We start from the raw sequence: 27,970 nt of genomic DNA, 5'->3' as shown, positions 1-27,970 counted from the left end.
GCCGCGTCCGCACCGGGCCCGCACGGGGGGAAGGGTCGGGTGGGTGCCGTGGCCTGGCAATGCTGAGGGGATTGGGGGATCCCGAATAGCGGCGTGGCGGCAGCCTGGGCTTTCAGGACGTCTTTCCCCCGTGAGGTGAGGAGTCTCGGGGGCGGGACGGCGCGGGGGCTGAGGACCCTTTCCCCCGTGAGGTGAGGGGAGTCTCGGGGGCGGGGAAGCTGAGGACCCTTTCCCCCGTGAGGTGAGGGGAGTCTCGGGGGCGGGGAAGCTGAGGACCCTTTCCCCCGTGAGGTGAGGGGAGTCTCGGGGGCGGGGAAGCTGAGGAGCCTTTCCCCCGTGAGGTGAGGAGTCTCGGGGTCGGGAAGCTGAGGAGCCTTTCCCCCGTGAGGTGAGGTGAGGGGAGTCTCGGGGGCGGGGAAGCTGAGGAGCCTTTCCCCCGTGAGGTGAGGGGAGTTTCGGGACGGGCCCGTGGGGCGGCGGCTGCTCTGACACCCGCTGGTGGGCGGGGGTTTGGGGGGGGCCGGCAGCGGACTGAGGCGGGAGGCCCAACGAAATGAAAAGCAGGATTTTTATTATGGTTTTTGCTCTGGCTTTATTGCCTAAACCCGAGGGGCAGCTCCCCTACCTGCACAGCCGTGGAGCTCTGGATTTTGCTTTGGTTACTTTTTTTTCTGTTTGAGCTGCGGAGCTGCTCTCCCAGCAGCTGTGCATACATATAATTAACTGCGTCAAATCCCTTAACAAATAACTTGCAGAATAGTTCCTATATGGCTTTTCTATAGATGAGTAACTGTAATTTCTCTTTGCAGTTATTTTTTAATTTGCTGTTGTCCCACATGCAATGTAATTATCATATAATTGCCGACAATATTAATACCTTTTTAATAGCGTATATTCTTGAGGATTTAAGCTTTCTACTCTAATGCTTTGTCTTTTTGCCTTTTTTTTTTTTAATAAGGCTACGTCTATTCATCTAATGGATACATGCATGAGGAATATGGCACAGTTGTTGGACAATGATCAGTTTTTGGAAAAAGTTGGGTAAGGTTACAGTTGCAAAATCTTGTTGAGACTTTGTATGTAGATCTAGAGTAAATAACTGTAGTCTGTATAAACTAGGTACTCTATCACTTCAAAACATATATCATGTATCAAGTGGGACGTGTAGACAAATGTCAAAATATAGAACAGTTCCTACAGAAAAAACTTGTAAAGACTTTATGATAATACAGAAATATTATGGGTAATGAAGTCATCCCATAAAATTCATTGTCTTGTAGGGTGACCACAACATCCAGTCTAGAGGTTGATTGTCCACCATGGCAAGATTTTACTACATCTGCTGTAGGACCAGATAATGGATTGGTGGTCACACATATCAACGAGACACAGGATCTGCTGGTAGTCAAGTTTTCCTGCTAAATGGAGCAACAAGAAAAGCAACACATGCCCAGTATAAATACAGAGTGGAGAATAAATAAGCTGATAGACAACTTTTATGTTTCCTTACATATACTTGCATATGCACACAGGCAATTTAACGAAAGTTATGAAACTAACATACAGTGTCTCTGCAGAGATGTATCAGTCTGTGAACAAATCAGGCAAAACAATACAGGTAGATCAACTGCTGACAGTGCATTTTTCTTCAGAAAAGCAGAAGACAATATATATCCCTTAAAACTCTGTGGGGTGGGTTTTGGAGATACTCAATTTTTCTTCCTTTCTGGTAAATCACTGGAGTATTGATTTTCTTTCTTTCACTAAAATCTCCTATTCCTTGTCTTCCTTCCTGTCTCCTCCGAACTAAGCTCTCCTTTCCCTTCCTTTAGCTCCCAATCTGAGGGTATTCTGAAACCTTTAGCTCACAATATGAGAGTATTCTGAAACCTGCTTTTCCGTGGTATCCCACATCTGAAAGAGTATGCCAATACCTAAAATTACGTTGTTCTTGGATATGCACTGCCTACTAGCAGCTGTCCTTAGGACTTACGTTTCTGTCACATTTGAACAGCACATTTCATTTCTTATACCACATTTTATTTTTTCTTATTTGATCTATAGAGAGTACAAATGAAGAAAATACAGTCTGAAAAGGTGCAAACCACAGAAGAATGGCTGAGAAACTACAGTTTAGAATCCTTGCAATTAACATTAAAGCATCTGATAAACAAAGGCAACATTATTTTGTAAGTGCAACACCGTCCTTTCTTTACTCAGTCCTAATTTGTCTACATCTCTGATGCTAATTATGCACAGTGTTCCAGGGATTCAAGAACTGGTGTTGAAGAGGTTGAATTTACAGAAGAGACCATTACCAATTTTGAGTCCAGACTTTCTGAGTAAGTATCCATCTTGTTTATGATTTTGATGTATAACTGACTGTATCCCCATCTGCCATGATTACAGGTACTGCTGCAAGTCTTAATTTGTTATCACTAGGGACTTCAGAGTATCTCAGCATTAAATCCTTTCTGCTGAGATTTAGGGTAGGTGATAATTATATGTCACTAGAGCTGAGGTTTGTGGTTGGTTTTTGTTGGTGGTGGTGTTTTGTTTGTTTTTTTTTGTTTTTTTAATGAGGATGCCTATCAACCAGGTTTTGAACTGAAACAGTTGCATCGTTTTAGAAAGGCAGCTAGTGAATGGTTAGGTTTTCACAGGTAATACTGCATATTTTTGGGTTACGTTTACTGTAACTTGGATGAGTTTCAGGTCATGGATCTAGTCACAATATGCGGAAGGTAAGAGTTTTCTCAGTGAATTTTAAATGTATAAAATCAAGGAAACTTAAATGGAGGAAAACATCTAATGAATAGGTTCAGTAAGCTGTAGAGTAATCATAGTGGTTTTGCTGGTCTTCAGAACACTTGATAAACTGTTCTTAGGGGTGCCACTACATCTACACACCCCACTGTGTCAGTCATGAAGATCCAGAACTGTCAGAAGGTTCAGCATCAGTACTTGGGTCCTGTGCCATCTAAGCAAACTGTCTGCAAATCTGGTTTAAAAAGGAAGTAGCTTTTGTGTTTGGAAAGAGCAAACAGTATTCCCCCTTTGAAATGTCAATTTAAACTTTTTGTTCACATAATTGTAAAAACTGTGCACATGGTATTAAAAATAAGTTGATAGAAATAAAACAATTTTGGAGGACAGCAAGCATTTTGTTTTATTTCAGGTTACACCTATTTTGAAATGAAATTGTTGAAAGTTGGGCTGCAGTTAGTCTGGCACTTCTGTGAGCATGCTGCCTTTTAATCACAAGGTTATATTTCATGAGTGTCTTAATAATAGTGCAGTTTGTATTAAGTACATCCCCTGGCAATAACCTATGTGTAATTAACTAAACTCAGTTTTGCCTGAGCTTCTGTTGTTTAGAGATACCCATGGTGAATACCCCTCTCCTGTCTCTAAACAGAATAAGTCAGCAACTGATTAGAAAACAGTGATCCAGTTTTTCAGACAGCTACATATCTGGTCAGTCACACAGCTTTAGGGGAAGAAGGATGTAAATGGTTAGCCCTGCAACCACTAGTTGTATGAGAACACTGAAAACAGTATTTTTAAAAGGTGATTTTGCATCTGTGAGAAAAAAGATGTGATGAAAACAAATGGTTGAAAGTTACATTGATACACAATGCAAGAGAATGCCTTAGCTAAATGTGTGCTATGCCTTTTGTCAGAGTGATTGAACTTTATCAGCAGCGAATTCAGTGGCTGTTGCAGGACAGCAGAAAGGTAACTTTAACTTTGCAGTATATTTTTAGAATTGAACTGTATACAGCATTAAAGAATAAATGAACTTTTGAATAGTAGTGAAAAGTGGCTTCCAGAAAGCTTATGTATTTTATTTACTGTGAATTACACATGATCATGTGCAGTGATACTTATCTTGACAATGGATTGTTTTTCTTGATTGTTCATTGGTATGCAGTTTTTTGCTTTCTAGATCTAGTAATTTTCTTTCTCTTAGCAATTTTAATCATCAAGTTCTCTCAGTGCAGTTTAAAGGCAATGCTGAGCTTGCCCTCTGTGACTGGAGTGGAGCTGTCTTGTAGTCTGTTGTGCCCTCTCTTGCACAGCTGGTTAATCAGTTATTGTGCATAGCAGGGCGAATAGTCACAAATGGGAAGTGGACATGACTCCCTCTTGAAGGGGATAGAGAAAGAAGCAGCATTTCAAACTCTAGCTTCCACTAAGTTGCTTTATTTAACCTGAAGGAGATGCTGTAGACAAAGTTATTTTTCATCCTCTGAAATAATGAATAGGTTGTCTTGGGAAGGAGTGAATATGACTCACTGATGAGGATAAACGGGAGCCAGTAGACCTATCTTTTTTTTTTTTCTTGGCTTTGCCACTCTGTCATCTTTACGCTAAAAAGCTTAAAGTGAAAATAAATACCTAATGTTTAATTTTAAAGTGGTTTTGTACAGAAGAATCAGGAACATTTTTGAACTTTTGATAAGCTTAGTATTTACAAGTACTTTTCTCTTTCAAGGTGTTTGGCCTTATAAAAGGAACCAAAGTTGGACTTGTGGTTCATGTGTCTGATACAAGTTACGGACATAGACTACTGGATTTTCAGAAGGCCCTTTTGGTAAATAATAATAATGCAGACTGTGGCAATTATAACATATTAATCAAGTTCTTGTGTAAGTGCAAGCCAGGAACTAAGTAGAAAAAACTCTGCTTAAATTCATAATATACAATACAGTAGAAGTTTTCTGTTGTGGAAGAGTATGTTTTAAGTGTCTTTGAAAGTATGTTCCTTGGTCATGTCTAGATCCAAACAAACTCCAGTATGTACCATAATAATAATACTTTTCATATTAATATTTAGAAATGTCTTAATTCTTGCACCAGCATTCTCAATGGAATAAACTTGCCTAACAGAAACAGATGCAAGAGCTAGAACCAAGTTCTACATAGAGCTATTGATTTAAATATAGGGGTTTTATGCCTTTATGTTGTGTCACAACAAGGCACACCTCACAATTTTGATCAGAACCTTGGTAAGTTTGCCGCTTCCTGAAGTCCCAAAAGAAAGTTGTGCTTCATTGTGCTCTTTATTTTTATAAAACTTCTATGATAAGGAAGATACAATCTATCTGTGTTGCTGTATAACTTTGAAACTTTGTACAGTTTCATTTCCTGCATTCAGGAATTATTTAACTTCTATTTCTATTATTTGCATTTTTCATTTGTGCATTTTCAGTAAAACTACTTCAGGAAAACTCAAGTTCCACAGTGTCTGGTTGGCTCAGCCTTAATACCTGAACTATTGTTTGGCCCTATCCATTAATATGCGTGAAACATTTTTTTAGTAGTTGCTTGATGAGTGAATATGCCCATTCTAGATCAGTATTATATGTTCTTTCATGTGATCATCAACTGAAGAGAAAAACTGATACCAGTACAACAAATATTGCCTGCCTCGTGCCTCATTAACAAACTGGCTGGTTTACTATACATTTGCAGGTTTCGTCTCTGTTCCAGATGTTTGAACCCGTATGACTTTTTCTTGGAAGCTTTTCTTAGTGGTAGCTGAAAATACTGCTGTCAACTATTTTAGGAAATTACTGTTTTGATTCTTTTACGTAATAACCCTACTAGAAGCAGCATGAATAGTAATGCATTACTATTTTTTTATTAGTGCTTAATAGATGAACAGCTATGTTATAAGAAGCAACTCTACTGCCTCTCATTCAGTACAGAAATTTCACCTCTGTGGGAGAGTCCAAAAAGCATCAGTGTTCACGTGTAAGTTCATTTCTTTGAAAAATAAAGGTGTTTCAAACAAGGTCTCCATTTAATTAGAGCAGTCTCTTGTAGATAACAAGTACTGGCTTTCATCTTGTGCCTGCAGTGATTTGTAAGAGGGGAAAGTAATGAATTTTAAGTGCATTCAGTGATTTCAAGCTGGTTGTTTATGCCTGAAGTATCTTTGCTGCTCCTGTGCTTTGTAGTAATCTTCACGATCTATGTTATTTAGTACCTGCACATTAAGTGTACATGTCCCTTTTTTTCCCCTAGGCTACATGAAGCAAAACAGTGGATACAACAGCTGGAGCCTGGTCGAGGCTGCAATTTGCTGAAAGCCTTAAAACATGTCCTTACGATGAAAGAACTGAATTCTCTGGTTCTCATATTAGGAAGCTGGTAAATTCGTTATCTGTTGCAACAACCAGCTTTAACTTGGATACCGAATTGGTACTAGAATCTGAACTTGATACAAAAATAAACAGAAAATTTAAGATCCAGGTTTTATGTATTTGTAGTTCATACCACCGAATTCCTTTATTTCTTCCCTTTTTTACTATTTATAAAACTTCTCTTTTCTCATATAAACCTACGTTTTTCCTTTGCAGATCTGTTATCACAGTAACTCATTGAGAGTCTTCTAGCTCTAATGTTACATCAATAAAAATCTTTCAGCACCATTAAGGATGTCACTGAAAGAGTCTACATCTCTGGGAAGATTAGACAACAAGCTAGATTTTGCTGTAAAATAAGCATTGTCTTTTCTCTGTCATCTGGGTGCTGATGGAAAAGTTAAAATGTCTGATGAAATAAACAAAATCAGGCTGAGATTAGATAAATTTTGGATTTAAATTCTGCAGTACTGTTGTTATCACTTGCAAACTTGCAGTACTGGAGTCAAGATTACAAGACAAAGACTACCGTAAGGATTCTGGGAGTGTTACTGTGCTCCTAATTTATTCATTTTATTTATTTTAAATGTACAGAAAAGGGATGGTATAAGCTTGGCAAGCTTGATATTTAGGGTAACAGATTACATTTCAGCTAACTTACTGAACACACAGTTCTCAAACCCCACTAGTGGTACCTCAGTAACTGTTGAAAGAGGGAGAGGAGGCCAAGTTATGTTAAATTACTGGATTACATTCCCATGATTTGTTATATTTTTCCCCACTAAGTTTTCTTCCCTGTATTTTCAGGATGGCCATTTTTCCCCATTTGATTACTGCCATTGTTATTTTTTTTCCTTATTTATATATCAGCCCTGATCAGTCTTCAGAAATATTGTCCGGCTATGCTCAGCAGTGTGTGCTGGGGAGAAAACTGCAGATTCATGCTGTTACATATGATTGCAGCCATCCTGCTTCTCTTGTAAGTACTTGTGTTAATACTTACTTCCTTCAGAGTCCTGTCATTTGTTTCCTATTCACCTGCAATGTTTTCTCTCATAAACGTGTGGGGAAGCTAACTTATTCATTAAAGAGTTCTTCATCTAGAGCTGTATTTTCTTTAGAGCAGATTTGCACACCTGAAAAAAAATTGTTTGGAGCATTCATCTTAGTTCATACAAAAGCTAGGAGTGGCAACCAAGTAATGTTGACAGGCTTGGCAGCTGAAGGGGAGCAGTTATTTCCAGATAATCATCCTGTGTGTTAGATGACTTGGGGCTAAGAGCTCTTTTGCAGGTGAAAGCAGAAAAAAAGAGGACTTCAGGAAGGCAATATTGCAGTAGGAACAGGGGGGTAGGGAGAGAGATCATAGGAGAAAGGCAAGGACTTGGGAGCGAGATCAAATGAGTGTAGCGGTCTCTGGGGTAGAAATATTTTTGTACGGAATAGCGTTAGTGCAAGACCTAGTAGCCTTGCTCAAATTACAGTGTTCGTCATGAACAATGGTTTGGATGTTAGTGATTACCCGAAGGAAGAGAACAGAAGGATAAGCAGTTACTTTTTATTAGCTTCTGCATAGAAACTTGGGTTTGGGTGTTGATTGCTTGTTTAAGCTTATCCCTAAGACATGTAATGACTTGGTGGCAGGGAGGACGCGGTTGAAATCGTGATTTGAAGAGAAGATTGGATGCAGTAAGAGTATTGCGGTTGTGGGGAAAAGGATTGCAGTGGCAGATGATAGGAGAGAAGGAGATGGAAGAGTGGAAAATGGCAGCAAAGTATTTAAGAGGTAATTGCAGGTGGGGAAAGGATAGCCTGTTGTTTATAGCTGCAGGCTTCAGCAATATGCCTGTGATCTGAGTAGCACAAGCCTGCCTTCAAAGGAAGAGAAAGCGACTGGCACTTTTAACACAAGGTGAATGAACTTGACCCTTGTCACCTCTTCTGTAAATTTCTTTACTGAGTTAGTTTTTCAGCCCTATTAAAGTAAGACTGATAAGAAGACAAAGAGAATATAATTACTTTGCTTTCTCACTGCATGTACCTCAAAGATTCTTTCTCTGTCTCTAATTGATAATTGAATACCAACAACCTATGTTATCAAAAGAGACAACCAAATCAAAGTTAATATTTTTCTTCCTATTTATACATGTAGGCAGTTCTAAAGAACCTTGCAGAAGCTGTAAGGGGCCGTTATCACTGCTATTCTTCAAAGGGAGAGGTAGGTGACAGCTAGAGAGGCAATGTGTTTTTCTCTCTTTTTGATGATTCTTTATGTTTAGAAGGTAGTTATCATCTGAGTAGAAGTTTGTAGCAAGACCTGGTGCTGAGACTTGTTGATATTACACTCTATTCCCTTGTCCAAATTATTGATGAATATATTGAATAATATAGGCCCCAGTACTGACCCTTGAGGCACTCCACTAGGTACAGGCCTCCAACTGGACTCCGCCCCATTGACCACAACTCTCTGGCTTCTTCCCTTCAGCCAGTTCGCAGTCCACCTCACTACCCAATCATCCAGACCGCACTCCCTCAATTTAGCTGTAAGGATGCTGTGGGAGACTGTGTTACTTCTATGCAGTGTATTAGATGTATTTACACTAAATTCTGCTATGCCAGGCAGTCTTGTATAGATGTATGCACATCAAAGAAAGCTGTGTTTGATTGGTGTTTGAATGATAGTTAACATACCTTTCCTCATTTGTTTTCATATGTACAGAATTTTGATAGCAGTGATGTCCATCTGCTACTTCAGGAATCTCAGAAGGCTAAGAACCTACTCAAGAGCATCAAACAGTCTTTTCAAAGAAGAATAGGTGGCTCACTTATTAGTAGAATAGAAGAGGTATGTATCTTTTTATTTTCAGATGTACTTTGAAGTAGCAGCAGTAGAAGTTTTTAGTGTTCACAGTATGAAAAAAATATGTATGATTAATCAAGTAAATAAGTGAATTTTTAATATTTTGTATTGGCCATCCATTGCAAGAACAAATTAAGTCCAAGACCAGTAAAGGAGACATTTTGCTAGACATTCTCCAAAATGCAGCAAGTTTTATAGACCAACCAAAATGCAATGAAAGGAACATTTTGCCATGATCATAATGGAAATCTAAGAGAATGGGTAGCCTAACTGTATGCATGATCATTTAATGAAGTTCCAAGAGTCCTCTAAGGAAAAAGATACTTACTCCTACCCGATTAAGGCAGACACTTAAATGAGGTGAAAAATCATAAGGGCTTGTCTAAATCCATTACTTTTTAGGAGGACCAATGAGATAGCTATTTTCAAAGTATTTTGCTTGTTGAAATCCCAGCGTATTGGTGAACATAAGTGAAACTAATACTCCATGCTGGATATTTTTGATTGAGGGTAAAAGAAAAAGTATGCTAAAACTTGCAAGAGTTTTTCTTAAAACCCATTTTAGGTTTCCACAGAATTTGCAAATACAGCACCTTCCAGCTTCTTACCAAAGCCTCCAAAGCACGAAGGACCGTTAGTTATTCAAACGCCATGTGTCCTGGGCACAACCTCAACAGACTGGTTGAAGACAAATGGATTGAAAGGTAGAACAGAGAAAAAAAACTTAACAGGTATGAAACATGAATTAAAGACACAGAATGTGTTTTATTTCATTTCTTTGTTCCTTGCTATAGCTAAAAAGTTAAACCTTTATCAAGTTTTGGCTCCCAGTGCCTTCTCTCCTGTGGAAGAATTTGTACCTATTCTTAAAAAAAAAGTATCATCAACTCTACATGAGGTAAGTGATAAGGACCTTTTTTTTTTTTCCTTTCTATTGCTACATTTTCCCAATTAAAATTGGTACTTTATAAGATGATGAAACTCTACAGGCTTTAAGTAAAATTTGTGTCGTGGATTCAAGTCAGATACTTATGCCATTCTTAAGAATGATTCAGGAAGGAATTCCATGTTGGTGTAGCCTATACAGGCTTCTGTAAACATGTAACTGTATTATTTATCCTTCTAGAAAGCGATGATGCAGTTCGAATGGTACGATGGAACTGTGAAAAATATCCACGTTGACCTACCGGTATTATACAACTATCAGGTGAGTTGTCCATAGTGATGTGGCCTTGTCAGAGCCAGATTACCATCTAATTACTCCACATTTTGTGCTCCAAAAGCATGCTACCTTATAGCTTTTTTTCTGATTTGGTGTCCTTTTCTAGCTTAATTTGCCCTCATATGTATTATGTATTAGGTATATATATGCTTGCAAAGGTCATATTCTATATAGTTTGGGCAAAGTGCCTTAATGTCTTCAAATTGATACTGTGTTAAAGAATGATATGTGTTTGAAAATGTTGTGCTTATTTTAAATGATGTGTTTTATTATGAACACTGCCTAGAATTGCTATTGAAATGGTAATCTTGCAAAAACTGTGTTTTGAAACTTTTTTCTTTTTTAATGTGCTTGACCACCATTTTGAGACATGCTAGCAAGGGCAAATCTGAAAAGACTGTAGACCCCTGGTTATTTTTTTATCATTGTATGTTGTTTTCATGGACTGTTCTCTCCTGCCTTTACTGAGAATGAAATGCTACTGTCAAAATGAATGAAAGTCATTACTTTTTCCAAAATTATGCTGTCATGTTACTTCTGGATTAAGCACATTTGGCAATAAAAGACTTATTTGAACTTTTTAACTTAAATTTTCTATATTTTATCAACAGAAAATGCTCGCTAAAATGGTGAGAATCTATGAGAAACGAATTGACTGGCTATCTGTTGCTAGCAGAAGAATATGGGGAAGTGTTTGTGAAAGGAGGTATTGCACTTCGATAGTCCTTTTTTCCATGTATTGGTGGTAGTTCTTATTTGCCAGCCTTTGCTTTGTGGCTAAGTCGGCACCAAGTAATGCAGGGCAGAAAATAGTTGGATGTAGCGACAACAGTTGCAGATATGAGCAGTGTAAGAAATCCACTTTTGAGAACAGATATTCAGCTTTTTTTCATGATCTAGTAGATTTACTGAATCCAGTGAACTGCAATTTCCATGAGACAGAACGAGAGTCTTAAATTTGAGTTACCCAGCAAGCAGGCCACACTTTTCAGATGTGTTTTCGATATTCAAGTACAGAGAAGGAAGAGGACCTGGTTAGGGTTCAACAGCTGTTATATTATGGCACTACATGTGCCAGTACCCTGATTGTTGCATAGCTTAAGAAATATAGAGTTTTCCATTATCGTTACTTATGATTTGCAGATTTTTTAATTTTAATTTGATTCAGTGTTTCTATATTTGGATACATATCTAGATACTCTCTTTGGTGAGTTAGAGTGCAGTGAAGACAAGAGTACGTAATTAAATAAGATATTCTTTTGACAAATAACATCTCTTATATAGGGTGGTTATACTTGTTGATATATCAGTGACAAACTCCATGTACATCGTCCATATCCAACATTATTTGCGGCTTTTGCTTGAGGAACAAATGTCAAATAAGGATTACTTCAATATTATAGCGTAAGCAACTATTTAAGATGCTTTTAAAATAATTGTAACACAGTGCAATGAAAGGAGTGTGCTGAGACATCGTAGTTATTAATGGGCATATTTAAGATTTTTTAATTGTATTTGACACTTTATGATGAAGAGCAGCACTGATTTAACGTTTGTGGGTAGGTGTATGGATCAGATGTGCAGAGACAAGATTAGTAATTAAAAATCACCGTTTTGGGTGAGGCTAACTGAAACTGATTGCATCTTACCTGCAACAAATTTTCTTCCTGCTATATTGTTCGTAACAGTATCAGTTCACATGTCAGAAATTTTTTCTGGAAGAGGGTTCTGGAGGTGTCTCAGGTGCCGTAACAGAACCCCTTTATATTTTACAGTAATTTCAATACTTTTAAAAATATATAGTAGCACTAGAATTTTGTACTCAGCACCGGTAGTCAGAAATGTGTGGCGCAACAGCTGGGCAAGAGACAGCAGCTCATGCAGTTCAAACCTGGTAGGAGAGCAGAGCTGTTCACTTCACAAGAGAGATACAGGCAGCATCTGAGGGTCGGGGTTGATTTGTCACAATTCTGCTGAGCTTTTACCAGCTCACTTAGTGTCCTGTTCAGGAAAGAAAAATGTACCAATACCTTGAAAATCCGACAACCCCTGAGTGATGGATAAATGTGAATAATTAAATTGTTTGAAAGAGAAAAGAGCATTAGGTAATTTTACGTCTGTAATACTCCAAATAAGATTTTTATTTTTCAGTTAATTTACTCAGTGTTGGTTTGTTTGTTTGTTTTTGTTCTAAAGTGTAGTCTGAAAATTAATTGCTCTTATCTTTCCATAAAAGATTTGGGAGTGATGTTTTGCCTTGGCAGCTGGAACTGGTTCCTTCCCAACCAGAAAACTTGCAAAATGCTTGGAGGTAGGATCAAGTAACTTTCCCATACATCTGAATTAAATGATTGTAGGTACCATGAAACAGAGTTAAACAGCATTGTCAACAATTTACAAAATTTATAAATGTATCATATTACAAAAATAGTTTGTGATAAACTGTTCTGTACTGATTGTTTGTGATGTTTTTTTTTGTGAAAACAGCATTATGAAGTTTAATATGTCCTAGTGACTTTGTGTTTCATACGTATACAGAATATATATGTGCACACACGTAGAAGTGTCTGTGTATGAAATGAACAGGTTACATAAATAATTGAAAACTGCTTCAAATTCAGCTGGTATGGGAAAGCTAAACTATGGTTTTTACCCACATGCAATGGAAACAAATGTTTGTGGAGTCACACCCTTGGTTTTATTATACCTCTGTGGTTTCATTTTTATTCCTGTTAAGTTTACTATATCACAATTTTTCTATGTAAAATTAAGAGAGAATTCTTTCATCTCTGTGCTCTGAGTCTTATCTTAAAAACTGGTTTGCCATGGCAGCAGTACAGTAACCAGAACAAATAATTTGGGTCATTATATAATCTAGTTTTGCCTTCTCTTGTCAAAAAATGTTTGACTCCTGTGCAGTGTTATTCGAGATGTCTAGTTCTCTTCTTTCTTTAAGCAGAAAACAAAGCTTTTGTTGCTTCATTCTTTGAACTGCAAACATCTTTTAGGTGGGTGTTGGGCTTGCAGTGCAGAGGGAGTAGAAACGTCATGAGTGCTCTGAGGAGAGCTGTGGAAGTAGACTTCAAAGACAAAGATGTACACAAATCCCAGGGACTTTACCTGCTGGCTACTGGAGTACCTGATCAGGAAACAGTAAGTATCGTCACAGGGTTTGAAACTGTTCTGTAAGTTCCTATCAGAATGAATTTCTTTGTTTGTTTGTTTGTTTGTTTCTTTTGGCTAGTCACCTTAGCTTGTTGGCAGAATACTAATTCTTTACATATCTAAGCCAGCACAACTATCAGGATCTCAAACTTCCATTTCTGCGATCTCAATTCATGTGTTGGAGGTAGCAGTTATTAGTACTGTGTGAATCGTAGAAAATTCAAGAGGTGTTTTTTAGGATTCCTTTCCCATCTGCCCATCATTTCACTGCACATTACTGAGTTTGAACACACCAATTTGTTTTTTTTTAATATAATTTCTGTATAACTCATGGGAACAAAGCCACAAATAATTTTATGGTGGAACTACGTGGTACACTATGTAGAGATGGCTCCTGTTTTTAATAACAGGAATCCGTTGCTTGCATGTATGGTCATAGTGCACGTGCTCTGTGGCTGTTCAGACACGTGAACAGCCTGGGATTTCTGAACATGCAGAAATCCAGCTGGAAGAACCATGCATGCACAGTAGGGTGTCTCTTGCTTTTGTTACCAAACTTCTGGAAATTCTGGGCAAAAGTCATTAAAACCCCATGTGGATAGCAGGAAAATTACGGATATGTGCAAAAAGGCAAGTGAATAGTTCCATCCCTAGTTCTTTGCTTCAGTGCAAGGCTACCTTTAAGTCCTTGACTATGCATCTTTGATTCCTACAGCTGCCCCATCTCATGTCATGGCTGCAGCAGTGCTGTTGCCATTGCCATTAGTAATAATGACAGTTTTTGTATATGTGCGTGGTTTGAGGAGGCACTCAGCTACTCTGGGTGTGTTCCCGTACTGAATTGCTGAGGTCAGGAGTGTTTGTACATCGGTTCAGGAACCAGTGGAGTAGGTGGGAGTTCATCTAAGGCAGAGGGTCACTATTGATTTTTCTTCTGTTTGTCTTCTCTGTCTTGCAGCACAGAGTCAGTGCTTATGTGGCTCAGGTTTGCAGAGGTGTTGATTTGCAGCTTCACGTCTGTCTGTTTAGTGTAACGGAGGCTGTTGACTCCAGTGGGATTATTCCAGCCCGCTATGCTAACCCAACAGAAACTGCCGTTGCTTTTAGAGAAATAGCACAGGCAGGCAATGGGAGATTTCATTGGTTTGGAGAAGCAGGTATGTGAAAAGTCAGCACATACTTCTCTTTCATTAATGAAATAATATTTATTATTGTTTTTTCCCCAGAAACCAAGTAGTTTACTTTTTAGAATGTGATAATACAATACTAGCATTGATATAAAAACAGAGGTCCTAGTTTGATTAAGGCTTTTGATTGTATTGCAGAATATTATAATGAAGACTTAATGCAGGAATGTAATATTTTTTTTAATATTTGAATATTTTTTTCTATTTGAGTATATTTTGTACACTTAAGCATTCCAAACTGATTAGCATATATTTGATTATCAGGTATTTTTGAAAGTGATGATATCACTGTCATTGTGTCTGAAATGGAAAAAGCAAACAACTACTCCCAAAAGGTATTAATTATATATATCTTTTAAAGTTATGTTTTTCTTCAGAAAAAAATTCAACAGCATTTGTTTAGCTGGCAATGCAAAAGATTGGACAAAATGAAAATCCTTGTAAGATGGGCAGGAATGCTCTAGAACGTGAGAATAGTCACCATAGAGTAAGTGTGGCCTAGGTAGCAGTTGTACAATAGCACTGCAGTGATTGGTGCTGCAGTGGCCATGATTCCTTATGAAATACAAGGAATTTACAACTGAAGTGATTCTCCTTTTTGTTGCCAATCCTCTAATGAATTCCTCTCTAGTAGAATTAATCATTTATTATAATTATATATTAAAAATAAATATATTTAAAACTTACACATATTATATAACAAATAGATAATATTATATAAGTCACAGTAGAGGGAGAGGTTGTCATTTTCAAAACACATTTGTTCAATTCTAAACCAATTGTTTTTTGAAATGTACTAAGGATGTAGAACTAGACTGTATCTCTCCATATTACAGCACATGACTTTTTCCAAAGGTAGAAGCAACTGCGGCAATATAGCCAGCCTAGCAGTAGGGTCGTTGCTTCTTACAAAAGTGTCATTAAAAATATATATGCAGCAAGATATATGTCCGGAAGCCCAAGCACCTTGTTGCAAGCAAGTCTGAGTCACGAAAGTATTTCTAAAAAGGAGATTTGGCGGATATTCAATGGGATCTTAAAAGATTTTGTTATCATTTAATGTTTGCATATACTTGGTTCATCATCTTCCAATTTGTTCTGGTCTTGGTTTGCATATTGTTGCATTTTCTTTTGGAATGTTTGCTCAGAGCAAGAAGGATTTCCCTGCTATGTGTTTGAACAAGCACAGCACAAAGGGCTTTCTGTTCACTTAGATGCCAAGTATTACCAGATTAATACATTTGCTATGAATTTTATTTATTGTTGAAGTAATAAATGTCTTTGAAATGTCACTTACTTAAATTTCACATATATGGATAACTAAACGATGTGAACTTCCATTTCAGTGTGCGTTCCTAGTGGAATCCTTCAAGCAACGTTCAGTAAATCGGTCTGTTAATCCATTTACACCAGAAGGAGACTCAAACATGCTCAGGAAGAATGAGAAAAGAAGGCCACACAAGTTGCCATCTCCTAAACCCACAGCTCTGAGTCTGGCTAGAATGGTTTGAAATGGTCCCGTTTTAAGATACTGTGTGTTTAAATTTGAGATTCTACCCAACTATCAGATGTGAGATGCTCTTTGTAAGAGAAGTGCTCAGGCTGAAAATTTGAAGGAAGCAAGACAGCACTGTGATAGTACTCTGAATTTACGTTTTAACTTGCAGGAATTAGAGAATAATAAAGGGTAGTGTCAGTTTTGAATAATTCAGTTATGACCTAACTGAAATACTTCTAAAATTTTAAATTTTGTTTAATTATATGTGCTTATAGAATATTAAAGAGAACCATGGTGCAGAGAGAAATGCTTCCATAAGAGCTCTGGCATGGCGTCCCACTAGTGCCAAAGCAGAAATTCCACCAGGTGTGTATGGATGAGCGGCTATTTGTCTTCAGTCTCTTTGGCTTTTGTATTAATTAGCGATTTCATTTAAGTTTGTAGAAACACTTGCAATTTTAATCTTTAATCAGACTGATAGGAAGCATTGTGGTTGTGGTTTTATCTGACTGGAGTAAGTCATAATCTTTTTTATTTGTAGCACAAGCAATTAAAGAATGGCCTCAGAGTGAGAATAAAAGAAAGAATAAACCCAGGAAGGAGCCAGAGTCTTCCATGTCAGTATTTTATACTGATAAAGGAAGAAACGTGGGTATGTGTTATCAGGATATGATGGGTGAAGATTTTTGCTTATGAGTGTTTATGTTATAAAATTGGTAGGATGTTACGTCAGTGATAATCAATTAGCTTTAAATAGTGAGTGAAAGTGAATTTCACTTATCAAATAGTGGTGAGGGTTTTGGTTTGGTGTTTGTTTTTTGGGAGATCTGGAGGGGGTTGGCTCTTTCTATTTTGTTTTTGCAGTCGGGGGACCGGTTTTTGGTAGTTTTGTTCTTGTAAAGTCCTTTGGGATGTTTTGATCAAGGATGCTCTAACGAAAAATGTTGTCACAGCTTAGATGTTTATGGAAGATTTGGTTTGGAATGTTTTTAAGGTGACAATTTTTTAAAATAAGGGGGTTTTAAGTAATTTCTACAGAAACTATTTTCTTTCAAATGTGTAATTGTTTATGAAATGCTAGTCTGTGGGTTTTGAGGTTTTTTGCTTCTGTGGTTTGTTGTTGTTGTTTGGTTTTGGTTTTTTTTAATCACCGGTCAGATGTGATTCACAAGGACTATGATTTAAACCTAGGGCTCCCAATACTACTTTGGTAATTTTCTTAACTAGGTACAGTATACCGAAAGTATCCAAAGATAATGTGCATCAGAAAGTCTGTTCCCTCTGTTACGTTGCCAAAAAAAGAGGAAATCTGTTCAAGCAAAGAGGTATTTTGCTCATTACTTATAAATTCTCATTTTAGAATTATCCATCTGAATTAACGTGAACATGTTAATTCTGTACAATGTATTATTTCTTAAACTGTTCTACTATTTACTAACAACCTGTTGTTCTGTTTGTTTGTCTTACAAGTGGCTGACCAAGTACAGTATTAAAAAGCTTAAGCTAGAACTGCCCAGATTGTTTGGTCCAGGCTGTACTCACCAAAAGAAAACTGTGGATTCTCTGCACAAGAAAGTATCAGCAAAATACTGTCGTATCTTCCCAAGTGTAGAAATCAAAGTAAGCTTTTGCTGATGTCATCTGCCTACGTCATTGAAAGGGTTGTATTTGTTTAAAACAATCCATGTTGTTCAGCGTTTGTGGCTTGGTAGTATGATGTTCCCGCCGTTATTCCTTGTTCTTTTTAAGTCACTCTTCTATTACAAAGCTAGGGAAGGTCTTTTATTCACTACAAAAAACACTTAGTATGTTTCAAGTGCAAACTACATGGGATCTTTGGATCTTGATTATTTCGGTTTGTGTAATGACTGGAGACAAGCATTGAAAGTTAAGTCCAGGATATTATTGCTCTATTATCTCTATAAAACTGTCAGAAATAATGCAACAGATGCACCTGTCCATTCAAATTATATCATTTTACTGCCCAGTGCAACTGGCTGTGATGAGAACTAGACTTTCTTGATTTGGGTAAACCAGTTATTTAGTAGCAAGAGAGTGACAAAAATTTTCTAACGCTATTTCATGGAGGTAAAGACAAAAAACTAATCTCCCTGATTTCTAATGTAGACATTGCATATATAGCAGCTGAGCTCAAATCTCCTGAAGCAAGATACTCTTATACAAACTGATTTTTTCCAGGGGGTTGTGAAACATCTGCAGTTTCAATCTAAAGAACTGGAAATCTACACTGAACAACTGGAGAAAGTGTTGCAGCGCTATATACAAAGAATGCAGTGGCTTCTGTCAGGTATTGGTGTGCACCTGGTTTTCTATAAAGCACAACTTAAACGTACATAAAATCTTCTTGTCTACTATTTCTAATGGAATAAATTTGAACATAATCTGGATATAAAGGTCATTCGTTTTGCATTTCATTGAAATTTTTAAAAGTATTTTTATGTCAATAAAATAGCATGCAAGAGAATTCAGCATCTCTGTAGCTGATGAACATCTAGCTTGCTGTGAAAGAAATAGGGCTGCGATGTTTTTCCTTTTTGTGTGTTGTGTTCATTAATACAAGGTTCCTGGTGTCAGAAGCTTCCTATCAACAGAATATATACGATAACATATACAAACAAGATGAGCTTTTCTGTTTCTTGTGCTAAAAACATGCCCTATTTAGAAGTTCAGCGTCACTGCTGGTGAAAAGTATTTTGATCCTTCTGTTGCTCATGAAGATCTTTGTTGGGAAACAGTTTTTTGCTGGATGGTAAAGTAGGAGCTACAAACTGCTTAATGCAGGTTGCTACAATTGCCTAGTAGTTAATGCTTGATAGTACTAGATTGGAAATGGCAGAAGCCTTTTCTGTTATCAACCGTTGAACTACCTAGTTTCCACACAGAGTATAATTTCTTCTGTAGAAACATGCCCAGAAAAACCACTAAAGACTGAAGATTTTACAGTATGCTCGATAAAGTCATATATTCAATAAAATAAGCATATGTAATGACACTTAGTTTTAATGTTCTGGCCCAGGAAGCCGAAGATTGTTTGGTACCATCTTAGAAGCGAATGTCTGTGTTTTGATTGATACATCTGGTTCCATGGACCCATATTTGCCACATATCACAAAAGAACTTACCTCCCTTATCTGGGAACAGCTGAGAAAAAATGAAGTCAGGTATGATGAATTACTGATTTGGTTTAGTTTTGCGTTTGGTTTGTTGAGGTTTTTTTTATTTATTTCAATACTGGCTTATCTGAGGTGACTGATAGTATTGGTTAGGGTTAAATGTTATGGGCCATCTTTCTCCTTAGGTTTAACCTGCTGAGATTTGCAGAAAATACAGAGAGTTGGAAGGAGTGTCTTGTAGAGGCAACTGACGAAACATGTCATGATGCTGTGCAGTGGGCATCCAAATTCCATGCTCATGGTAATACACGCATCCTTATGGCTTTACAGGTTAGTAAATTGTATACCACATTTTGGAGAAGACGTTGTGCCTTTTGAGGCTAAAACACTTCCATCTGAGTGATAATGTTTTAGGAAAATTATTTGATCAAAGCATACAACATTTGTCTATACAAAACACTGAACAGATTTGTAATCAAGCCGCTGTTCCTGTCCCCAGGGCTCATAGATACTAGAATCCGTTGCTCATGCTGAGTTTAAGAAAAATGTGAAATATTAATGGTTGCATTAATATTTGTGTTCAAAGAATACCGGAGAGAGAAAATATCCAGTTGCTCAAAGTGATGCTTATGTACAACCATGGCTGTTGTACATTTGCTCTGAGCCAAACAGGGATTTTAAAGAAGCAATTCTTGAACTTCAGTAACAGGTGAAGAACATTTTCTCCTATAAAAATTCTCTGTTTAGAAATTAACTAGCAATAATAATTTAACACAGAGACTGAAAGAACTTGCAATATCATGTGAATAAAAAAATACATGTTGTCTTAAATGGATGATTCTTGTTCTAGACACCCTTTCAGAATCTTCTTATAAATGTTATGGAATTCATGGTGAACTGAGTCCAGTAGAACTATAAGGCATGTCTGTATGACAGACATGTCACATTGTCAATTACTGTAGCCAGTTTTTATAATATAAAAAGGCCAAGTCCTTGTGAGCCTGATTTGCAGACATTAAGCATCTTTAACTCCCACAAAATGTGATGTAAAAATCTCTGTCAGCAGTTCTCCAAAACCAGTTAATTTGCTTATTTCAGTGAGTCAGTTTTTATTGATGCCCTGCTTATGAATATATTGCCATATGCTACAAATTATCTACTAGTTTATTTTTCAAATTTGTATCCTTGAGCTCTTTCGTACTTAGTGAAAAGGAAAAGACAATACTAACTTGATTAATGATGTGGTAAATATAAAGCTATCTTAAATCATTGGAATAGTGTTTTCATTCTGAAGTATAAGGTTTTGTATAAATGTGCTAATTATTTAAGCTTATTTTCTGCTTTTCAGAAAGCGCTTGGTTTCCAAGGTGTAGAGGCACTTTATGTGTTGACTGATGGAAAACCAGACACCAGTTGCAGTCTGATTTTGAAAGAAATTGAAAGATTGAGAAAGAAACAAGATACTAAAATCCACACCATTTCTTTTAGCTGTACAGACAGGTATATGATACTTTGTAAGAACAACAAAAAAATCTTTGAAATTACTAGTTATTTATTATCAAAAGGCTGTGTTATCAAAATGTGCCACGTGCCCAGGTCGTTGAGCACCAGGATTGAGCCAGACATTGATGTGTGCCCACGCGCACTGGGAGGGCTGTTCTGGCACAGGGAATTGCCCGCTGGCCTACGTTTCCTACAGCTCATGTCCTCGAGAGACTCGTCTTCACACCCAGAGAAGCGATCTCATCACTAGTCTGCAGCACTGAGCTGATTCCTGTAGTCCTGTCTCTAGTCACATACACATCCCTACAGAGGCATAAAAAGTTAATACGCTGACCTGGACTGGAATCAGCACTGGGAAGGTGCTAATGCGTGCCGTGGTGGGATGTGGGATAAAGATATATCTTTGGATATCTCAGGCATCTTTATGTTGTCCAGTATTGGAGATCATGCGATAATATCCAAAAGTGTGTGCTCCTCCAGGTTCTCATTCATGCCTGTGGCTGTGTGATGCAGGGCACAGATGGCCAAACAGGTCACCAGCTCTTCAGGCTTTCTAGAACAGGTGCACGTCCACTCTGCCACCTCAAAATACAGCAGTTGTCCCAGGTCTTCAAGAATGCAGCCTTTGTATTCTTGAATTGAATGCAGCATTGCCTGCCAGCCCTCCCATCCCGGTAGCAGTCCTGAGGTTAACAACTTCTGGATAATGCCACTGGGTAATCTAGATGCCATGAGAAATTTTTTACCCTTGTAGCATAAGCTGACAAGCAGTTTTATTTCTGGTAGGTCCCAGATTGCAACCAGCTGAACTGTGAGGTAGAGGTTGCCACAGCAATGGAATAGAGCTGTAAAAAGAGATTAAAAAGTAAAAGAAATAAAAGGTTTAGGAAGGTGAACGTGCAACAGAAAATATGGTCATAGGAAAGGCAAAAGATTTCAAAGCAGGAGTGAGGATGGATGAGGAAGGGCCAGCAGGATCTTAAGGAAGTCTGAAAGATGATAGCAATGAGAAAATAGGGCACAGCGAGGGTTGGACCCTTCATTAGAGCTTCAGGGTATTTGCAGAGCTCCGGATGGTTCAGGAGTCATCTGTGGGCATGTCTGCTAGGTGTACGCTGGAGAATGTTGTGGTTGTATAACCACAATAATACCTGATAAAATGTTGAGAGCTTATGTATAATAGACTGGAGTTTCTAGACTAGGCTCTTGCTAAATAAATATAGTTTGCACACAGCAGAGTGGCTGTGAGAGCCAAACCAACACATCACAGACAAAAGTAATTGGAGGATTTGCTTCAAAACTTCATTACTGCTCCAAAGCTACTGCTATGGTAGCTCATAGACCTCAGAGCTAAACCCCTCGAAATATGACAGTTTGGATGTCATTTTACAAGCTGTTAAGAGGAGAAGTAGTAGACTTCTTAGGAGATAGAATTATTGGTCCTAAGTTGAAAAAGCCAACTTTAAGTATTTATGTTAAGTCTTTATTTATGAATATTTTTGAGTTAAATTATTTGCATATAATTTGGGTAACTGGTCAGTAGGCAATAACTATGTTAAGGCAATCTGGTAATAAGGGAGGAAGATGTCGCTTCTGACTACGAGTTACTCTGAAAAGAAATCTGCTGCTTCCTTTCAAAGAAATCTAGTGACTTGTGGAGATTTTAGTGTTCAGTTCTAGAATGGAATCAATCCTTGCAGCTTACTTGAAATTAATGGATGTGTGACTATTTTTGACTTTGCAATGCTAGTGCTTGGGAGACAGGACTCTCAAACAATGTAGAAACAGCAGTATGAGTGTGTGATTGCACATACTTGCAACAAGAATATAGTAACAACTGTGCCAGTTATCCCAATGGTTCTTGTTGGACAATGGCAATTAATAGAGGCTTAGGCAAGAGAATAAATCTGAGACATGCACAAAATGTTCTTTTCCTTTATGAAGTTTTTCAGCTTGTGGTTTTCTTTGCCTGTGTAAAATATTACAGCCCTTTACCTGCCAGCGTGCCTTCTGGGCTTCTTGGTTTGGTTTCTTCTTTTGGTTTTACTGCTATACTGAACCTCTTGTCCAAAAATAGCTTGGGTTTGGAGGTTATGACAGCTAAGCAATGTTACTTTCTTCATTATCATTTCTGATTGTCAGGTGCTAACAGAAGTTTATAATCACATCCTCCAGACTGTTTTGATGTAATATTTTTGAGGAATTCCTTGAAATTCTCTTCTACTGTTGTTGCTTTCAGAGAAATAATTTTCATAAGTAACTTACTACTTTGTTGTTAACAGAGGAGCTAATGAATTTCTGAAGAAGCTTGCTTCCCAAACAGGAGGGCGCTACCATTGCGGGTTTGGAGATGTGGATGGACAATTAGCAGCACACAGAATGTTGACAGAGGGGCTTGATGATGAAGATGTATGTTAAATAGTTCCGTTTTGTTGTATTTGGTTTTGTTTCATTTCAACTTAGTTGTTCATCAGTAGTTAAACTACATTTAAAGAAGAAAAGTCATGCGAAAAATTAATATAGGGCTCCTTAGATACTTCTCATTGAAAATGAAAGGAGAAATTTCAATATCTGGCTTTGCCTCTCTGCTAGCTGCCTTGGCCAGGTGGCCCAACCCAAGAAAGACGTATACAATGCAATGTTGTTTTTGAAAGAGAAGCAAAAAAAAAATCTTGTATCTTGACACTGTGGCTTTTAAGCTAACTTCAGCTTCTACTGTGCCTTCTTATCCTTACTTCTTGGATTTCTTGTATGTAAGTGTAAAACCCTTATACAGTGTCAAGCACATTAATGCTCCAGTAGGAGACCTCAGGGATTGCCCAGCCGAAAAATACGTTAGTGAACAGAACCATATTCAATCCCGAGCTGCTCTGCTCTTCCCTTGTAAGACCAAGACCTTCTCTGCAAGTAGATAGGAATAGGGAGATTTAAAGCTTAGTCTCAGTTAATTAAGTTGATAGAAATTGTAAATAATAAATAGGTGCGAGGTAAAGTAGAATATATTAATTCTGTTTTCAGGATCCCGTTTTCCCTTACTTTGAAGGAGATGATTTAAAGAAACTTACTGAAGAAGTGACAAAAGCTAGAGGTTTCTTAAAGCAGGCAAAATCTTTGAGGTGAGTATTTATGAAGAATCTTCAATAATTGCTTTTTTATTTCATGGAAGGAAGACAAGAATATCTGATTTCCAGTGTCTGTTATTCTATGTCTCTGTTAAAAGCTGCTGTAATTGTTTTGGTTTTCTTTCCAACAGGCTATTACTGCAAAAATGGAATATAGACCAAAAGGACAAGTCTTGCTGTAAAAAAAGTGCTCAGGTAAATAGGCACTACAAATAGATTAAGGTTTATATATAGTTTATGTATTTCAAAAGAATAATAATATTTCATAAGTCTAATGTAAAATGTATTAATTTCCAGCAGTGACTTTTACGAAAGTTGAAAACACTTGTAACGATTTTAGTTCTTAGCTGAGCTACTCTGCAGTATAACCCAATCTATATAAAGAGCAGTTCAAATCAACTATGTCTGGGGTGAAAGGAGCAAGGCAGATGTGCACTTGTAGTTATTAATGGTTCGGCTCTTTCTAAGAGCAAACAGCTAAGGACATTAGAGAGTTAGGACCAGATGTAATGGCTATAATAGTAATTGCTACATGGGTTGCATGATTTATCAGTTAAATGGGCAAGGCTGACTGAAACAAGACCCCACTAATACTAAAGGCAGCCTCAGCAAACACTGGACTGTCATTAGAAAGTTGTAGGAGAGGCAGCTGGACAAACTCAAGCTCTCACAGAGCCAACATGCTGCTTTTAGACTGGTAAAGTAAAAATTACAGGAAAAAGAGAAATTGCTTTTTTAGGGTTAAACAAGACAAGCATTTGTCACAGAGCTGTTGGAGGGACAAAGTAGACATGCAGACAAATACAGAGTGTTGCACTAGAGAGCTTAGGGCTGCCATGATATTCATCGATGAACTGGGTAAAGCAGATACATAGTGAGACTGTGAATATATAGTGAGAATGGAACCTGGAGCCTGGTCAAGTGTGTGCAGAATTCAGCATATAAGGGCTGATCACTAAAAGAGAGATTCTTGGAGAGGAAACATACATAACTGTCCTGTAGCAGCAAGGATGTTGTCACAGGCATGTGTAGGCAGAGGCTGGTGTTCCACAAGCATCTCTGTCTTTCAGCCTTCCAAGGTAAACTGTATTGCTTGTGGAGTGCATAGGAAGGAATTCCTGTTGATGTACTTCAGAAATTACACAGCATTAAACAAATACATAATTAAACACGAAAGTAAGGAAAATGGGAAGTTAATCAAGTTAATTTATATTGTTTTTCCAAGACCATTTTGTCAAGGGTGATGGTAAGTCTATGCAGCTTGTATATTTTGAATTGTTATTTTGAATTGTATTTAAAAAAACTATTCATGTGCTTGACTTATAGGATTAAATTTTGCATTAAGAAAATGCGCTGAAGAGGTTTGGAGTGGTACCACTAGTCTGCTGCTTTGCAGAGCGTGCTTAAAGCTTCCAGCTTCAAGTGGAAGGAGGGAAGATGCATTCTTTGTTTTCTCTGAACTGCTGGCAAGAGAAGAAGTTACAGATGATAAATGCTACTGACTTAATTCCACTTGCAGACTTTGCAGGACTCAAAGTAAATCAAGCCCTGAACTCTCCAAACTTTAGACATAAGTAGAGGATATTTTTCCATATAGCTAATACAAATTTTAAAAGTGTAATGTATTTCTAATATAATTAGTAGCCATACAGGATCACAATTTTTGTTTCTCTGCTACTGCAGCACACTAATAATTGCTTCAGTCAATTGGTGGTATGTCCAAGATAAGATGTATTTTTTGGCAGTGGTTTAAGACTTCTTTGCTGGTGCTCACTATCCCTAATAAATGGGACAGGTTCAAGAAAAATGCAACGTAAAAGTAGGGAATAAATGTTGACATTAGTATCCGTGTAACCACAGAAGCCATAAAATAGTTGGTCTTTAGCCATTGCATCCCATCCAGCTTCAGTTCTGTAGGTGTTCTCAGGCTGTGCAGCCTCTCTCGGTGCTGCTGGAGCCTTGTTGTCTCACAGGCTGCTCAGTCCTGCTGTCTATTCTGAGCAGCTCTTTCCCTTAAAATATGGTTTCTGTCTCTGCCCGCCTACCTGGAAACTCTTGTCGTACATCCTCCCATCAATCTGAGTGCTACTTAGTCAGGAAGTCATTTTAAGGAGACAGTTCAGCTATGATGACCTGATTGAGTGCTCTGTTAATGAGTTTTCTGTGTTGATCTGTCATGTGTATGTCATTTCCTTTTCCTGGTTTATATTTCCTGCCATGCAATTCACTGTATTCAAGACATAATAAAATAGGAGTTTTATAATTGACAAATATTTCTATTTTTTCTACCAGCTTGTACATCATGTCGTTGCCACGACTCACTGAATATGTTGATTTTGCGTGCAGTGAATGAAAGACAAAAATCAGTTGGTACCTTGAAGCGCGTGTTGTGACCCCATCAGAAGAGCGCTGGGTTTGCAGCAGGAGTGGGGAGCTTCCGTGTGAACAGTTCATGTGCTGCCACCATTCCCAGTCGAGTTCCAGCTGCCGTGCTGCACTGAACTGGTGCGGCTGTTCACAAGCCTCAGTGTGGGCTGGCAGGTCAGGAGCTCCCTTGTGCGTGGTTCCGCTTACCTCCTTCAGGGGACAACAGCCTTCGGAAGGGTGGGACAACTTGGGATAGTGACAAATTACTCCATCTAAATATGCCTGGATGTGACTCAGCCCCAGGAAGTTTGTGCTGTGTCCAAAGAACTTAACAGCAATTTGCGTGTGTTGTGCTGCACCCTTTAGAATTTGGTTCCAGGAACAATTTCTCTGTTTTATAAGCATGTTACCTGCTATTACTGTGTATCTAGATTTGTATTGATAACCACAAAGTCCCAAAACTTTAGCACCAAACTTGTTAATATAACTAAGTCACAAGAATTTTCGTTGAATCATTTTAACACATGTGAACCAGTTAGATGTGTGTAGGATACTTTTCCATTGAACTTCAGCCCTCTGTGAGACCATCTCAAACAGGTACTTATTAGATGTTTGATTTCTGAATAGTTGAAAGAGAAGAAGGGAAAATCCACCACCAGAAACATTCAGTACAAGTTAATGCACTGTTTTTATGTATGATGTATTTGTATTCCTTACCTTCAAATATTGCATAAACTGTCTCCTTTTCTAACAAGACATAGGAGCTGATAAAGAGCATGTTCATTGTTGCTATTAGAAGTGGCTGTTTCTTCCGGTAATTCCACCTGACGTGGCAATGCAGTCTCACACTTCTTTCACTGGACCAGTAAATCAATCTGTGTAGCACGCAAAGCAACCGTGAAGGCAAAGTAAACAAGAACAACATCATTTGGAAAGCATTTTATAGGACACATTCCAAGGCCGTGCTTTGAAGTACTTCCGTATGCTTCATTCCTTCCATGAGGAAACGGTGAAAGACGCAAAATTGTAAGACAAATAAATACACAAGGCCACAGGAAAAAGGAAGGAATAGAGTAAGAATGTTTATGTATGTTAATGAGGAACTGATGCATTTAAGAAGAATATGATCTCTTAGCTTTGCAGCTAGCTGTCTGAAGAATATAGTAGAAAACCTTGACTTGTAAGGCTTTTTTTAAGAAGGAAACACACATTTAAACTACTAGGTATTGTTTGGTTTAGAAACACTATATCTGATAGTATTAAAATGCAAAATCCATTAACAGATGACAGGACATGAGAAAAAGAAAAAACATAGTATCATGTCTACTAAATGTATATTTGTAACTTTCTTCTGTTATTATTACATTATACAGGCAAAATGCATTGCTATACAGACAAAACATCTTCACAAAAGACAAGCTATTGAAATTCATAGTGCTGAATGCTGAACATCTTTGCTGAACCAGCAGTCAGAGGGACCTTCCTGCCCAAGGCATCTTAACTTAGTCTTGGCATGCACTGGTTCTTTTGCTGTCTTAGGCATCAAAAATACACCTTTTGTCCCATCACAGGAATAAACATCTGGATTGTCTTTTCTCTCTGGCGTGGACTTACAGCAGGACATGGGTAAGCTGCCTTGTCTCTGTTTCTTACTTTTCTAGAAACGTAGCAAGGAATGTGAAGAATGTTGTATGATCATAAAGCATTTAATGTTCCATTTGAATTATGTATATTTGGAGTATTAAATTACACCTGTTGTT

General features: G+C 37.8%; 2 protein-coding genes across 5 annotated transcripts in view; both read left to right on the top strand.

Moving 5' to 3' along the window:
• Nucleotides 1–42: 42 nt before the first annotated feature.
• On the top strand, nucleotides 43–25,305 carry VWA3A (von Willebrand factor A domain containing 3A). 4 transcript variants are annotated; one of them, XM_082064234.1, is made up of 33 exons: nucleotides 43–135; nucleotides 959–1,041; nucleotides 1,281–1,401; nucleotides 2,065–2,189; nucleotides 2,268–2,342; nucleotides 3,684–3,738; nucleotides 4,499–4,597; nucleotides 5,654–5,760; nucleotides 6,034–6,159; nucleotides 7,023–7,131; nucleotides 8,872–8,997; nucleotides 9,578–9,716; nucleotides 9,807–9,910; nucleotides 10,139–10,219; nucleotides 10,846–10,940; nucleotides 11,519–11,638; nucleotides 12,471–12,545; nucleotides 13,243–13,387; nucleotides 14,358–14,556; nucleotides 14,851–14,921; nucleotides 15,933–16,091; nucleotides 16,360–16,450; nucleotides 16,626–16,736; nucleotides 17,312–17,409; nucleotides 17,555–17,704; nucleotides 18,284–18,392; nucleotides 19,122–19,266; nucleotides 19,404–19,548; nucleotides 20,567–20,718; nucleotides 23,004–23,130; nucleotides 23,740–23,837; nucleotides 23,975–24,038; nucleotides 25,170–25,305. In XM_082064234.1, the coding sequence occupies exons 2-33, from the start codon at nucleotides 977–979 to the stop codon at nucleotides 25,173–25,175; spliced, it is 3,492 nt and encodes a 1,163-aa protein (XP_081920360.1). In that variant the 5' UTR covers nucleotides 43–135; nucleotides 959–976; the 3' UTR covers nucleotides 25,176–25,305. The 4 variants fall into 4 exon arrangements, 3 of the variants coding, with proteins under 3 accessions (XP_081920360.1, XP_081920361.1, XP_081920362.1); XR_014185288.1 differs by lacking the exon at nucleotides 25,170–25,305 and having other exon boundaries at nucleotides 23,045–23,130; nucleotides 23,975–24,017; XM_082064235.1 differs by lacking the exons at nucleotides 20,567–20,718; nucleotides 23,975–24,038; nucleotides 25,170–25,305 and having other exon boundaries at nucleotides 23,045–23,130; nucleotides 23,740–23,834.
• The window catches only part of SDR42E2 (short chain dehydrogenase/reductase family 42E, member 2), a 30,993-nt gene continuing 28,265 nt past the window's right edge, over nucleotides 25,243–27,970 (top strand). Inside the window, exons 1-2 of the mRNA XM_082064685.1 lie at nucleotides 25,243–25,379; nucleotides 26,136–27,836. The gene's annotated coding sequence lies outside the window, so the exon portion shown is untranslated. The remainder of the gene's footprint in view (nucleotides 25,380–26,135; nucleotides 27,837–27,970) is intronic.

This window comes from Streptopelia decaocto (genome assembly GCF_964273445.1).
Source record: "Streptopelia decaocto genome assembly, chromosome: 13".
NCBI classification, from domain to species: Eukaryota; Metazoa; Chordata; class Aves; order Columbiformes; family Columbidae; genus Streptopelia; species Streptopelia decaocto.
Note: the sequence above shows the minus strand (reverse complement) of the source record. Positions and strands in the feature narration are given on the sequence as shown.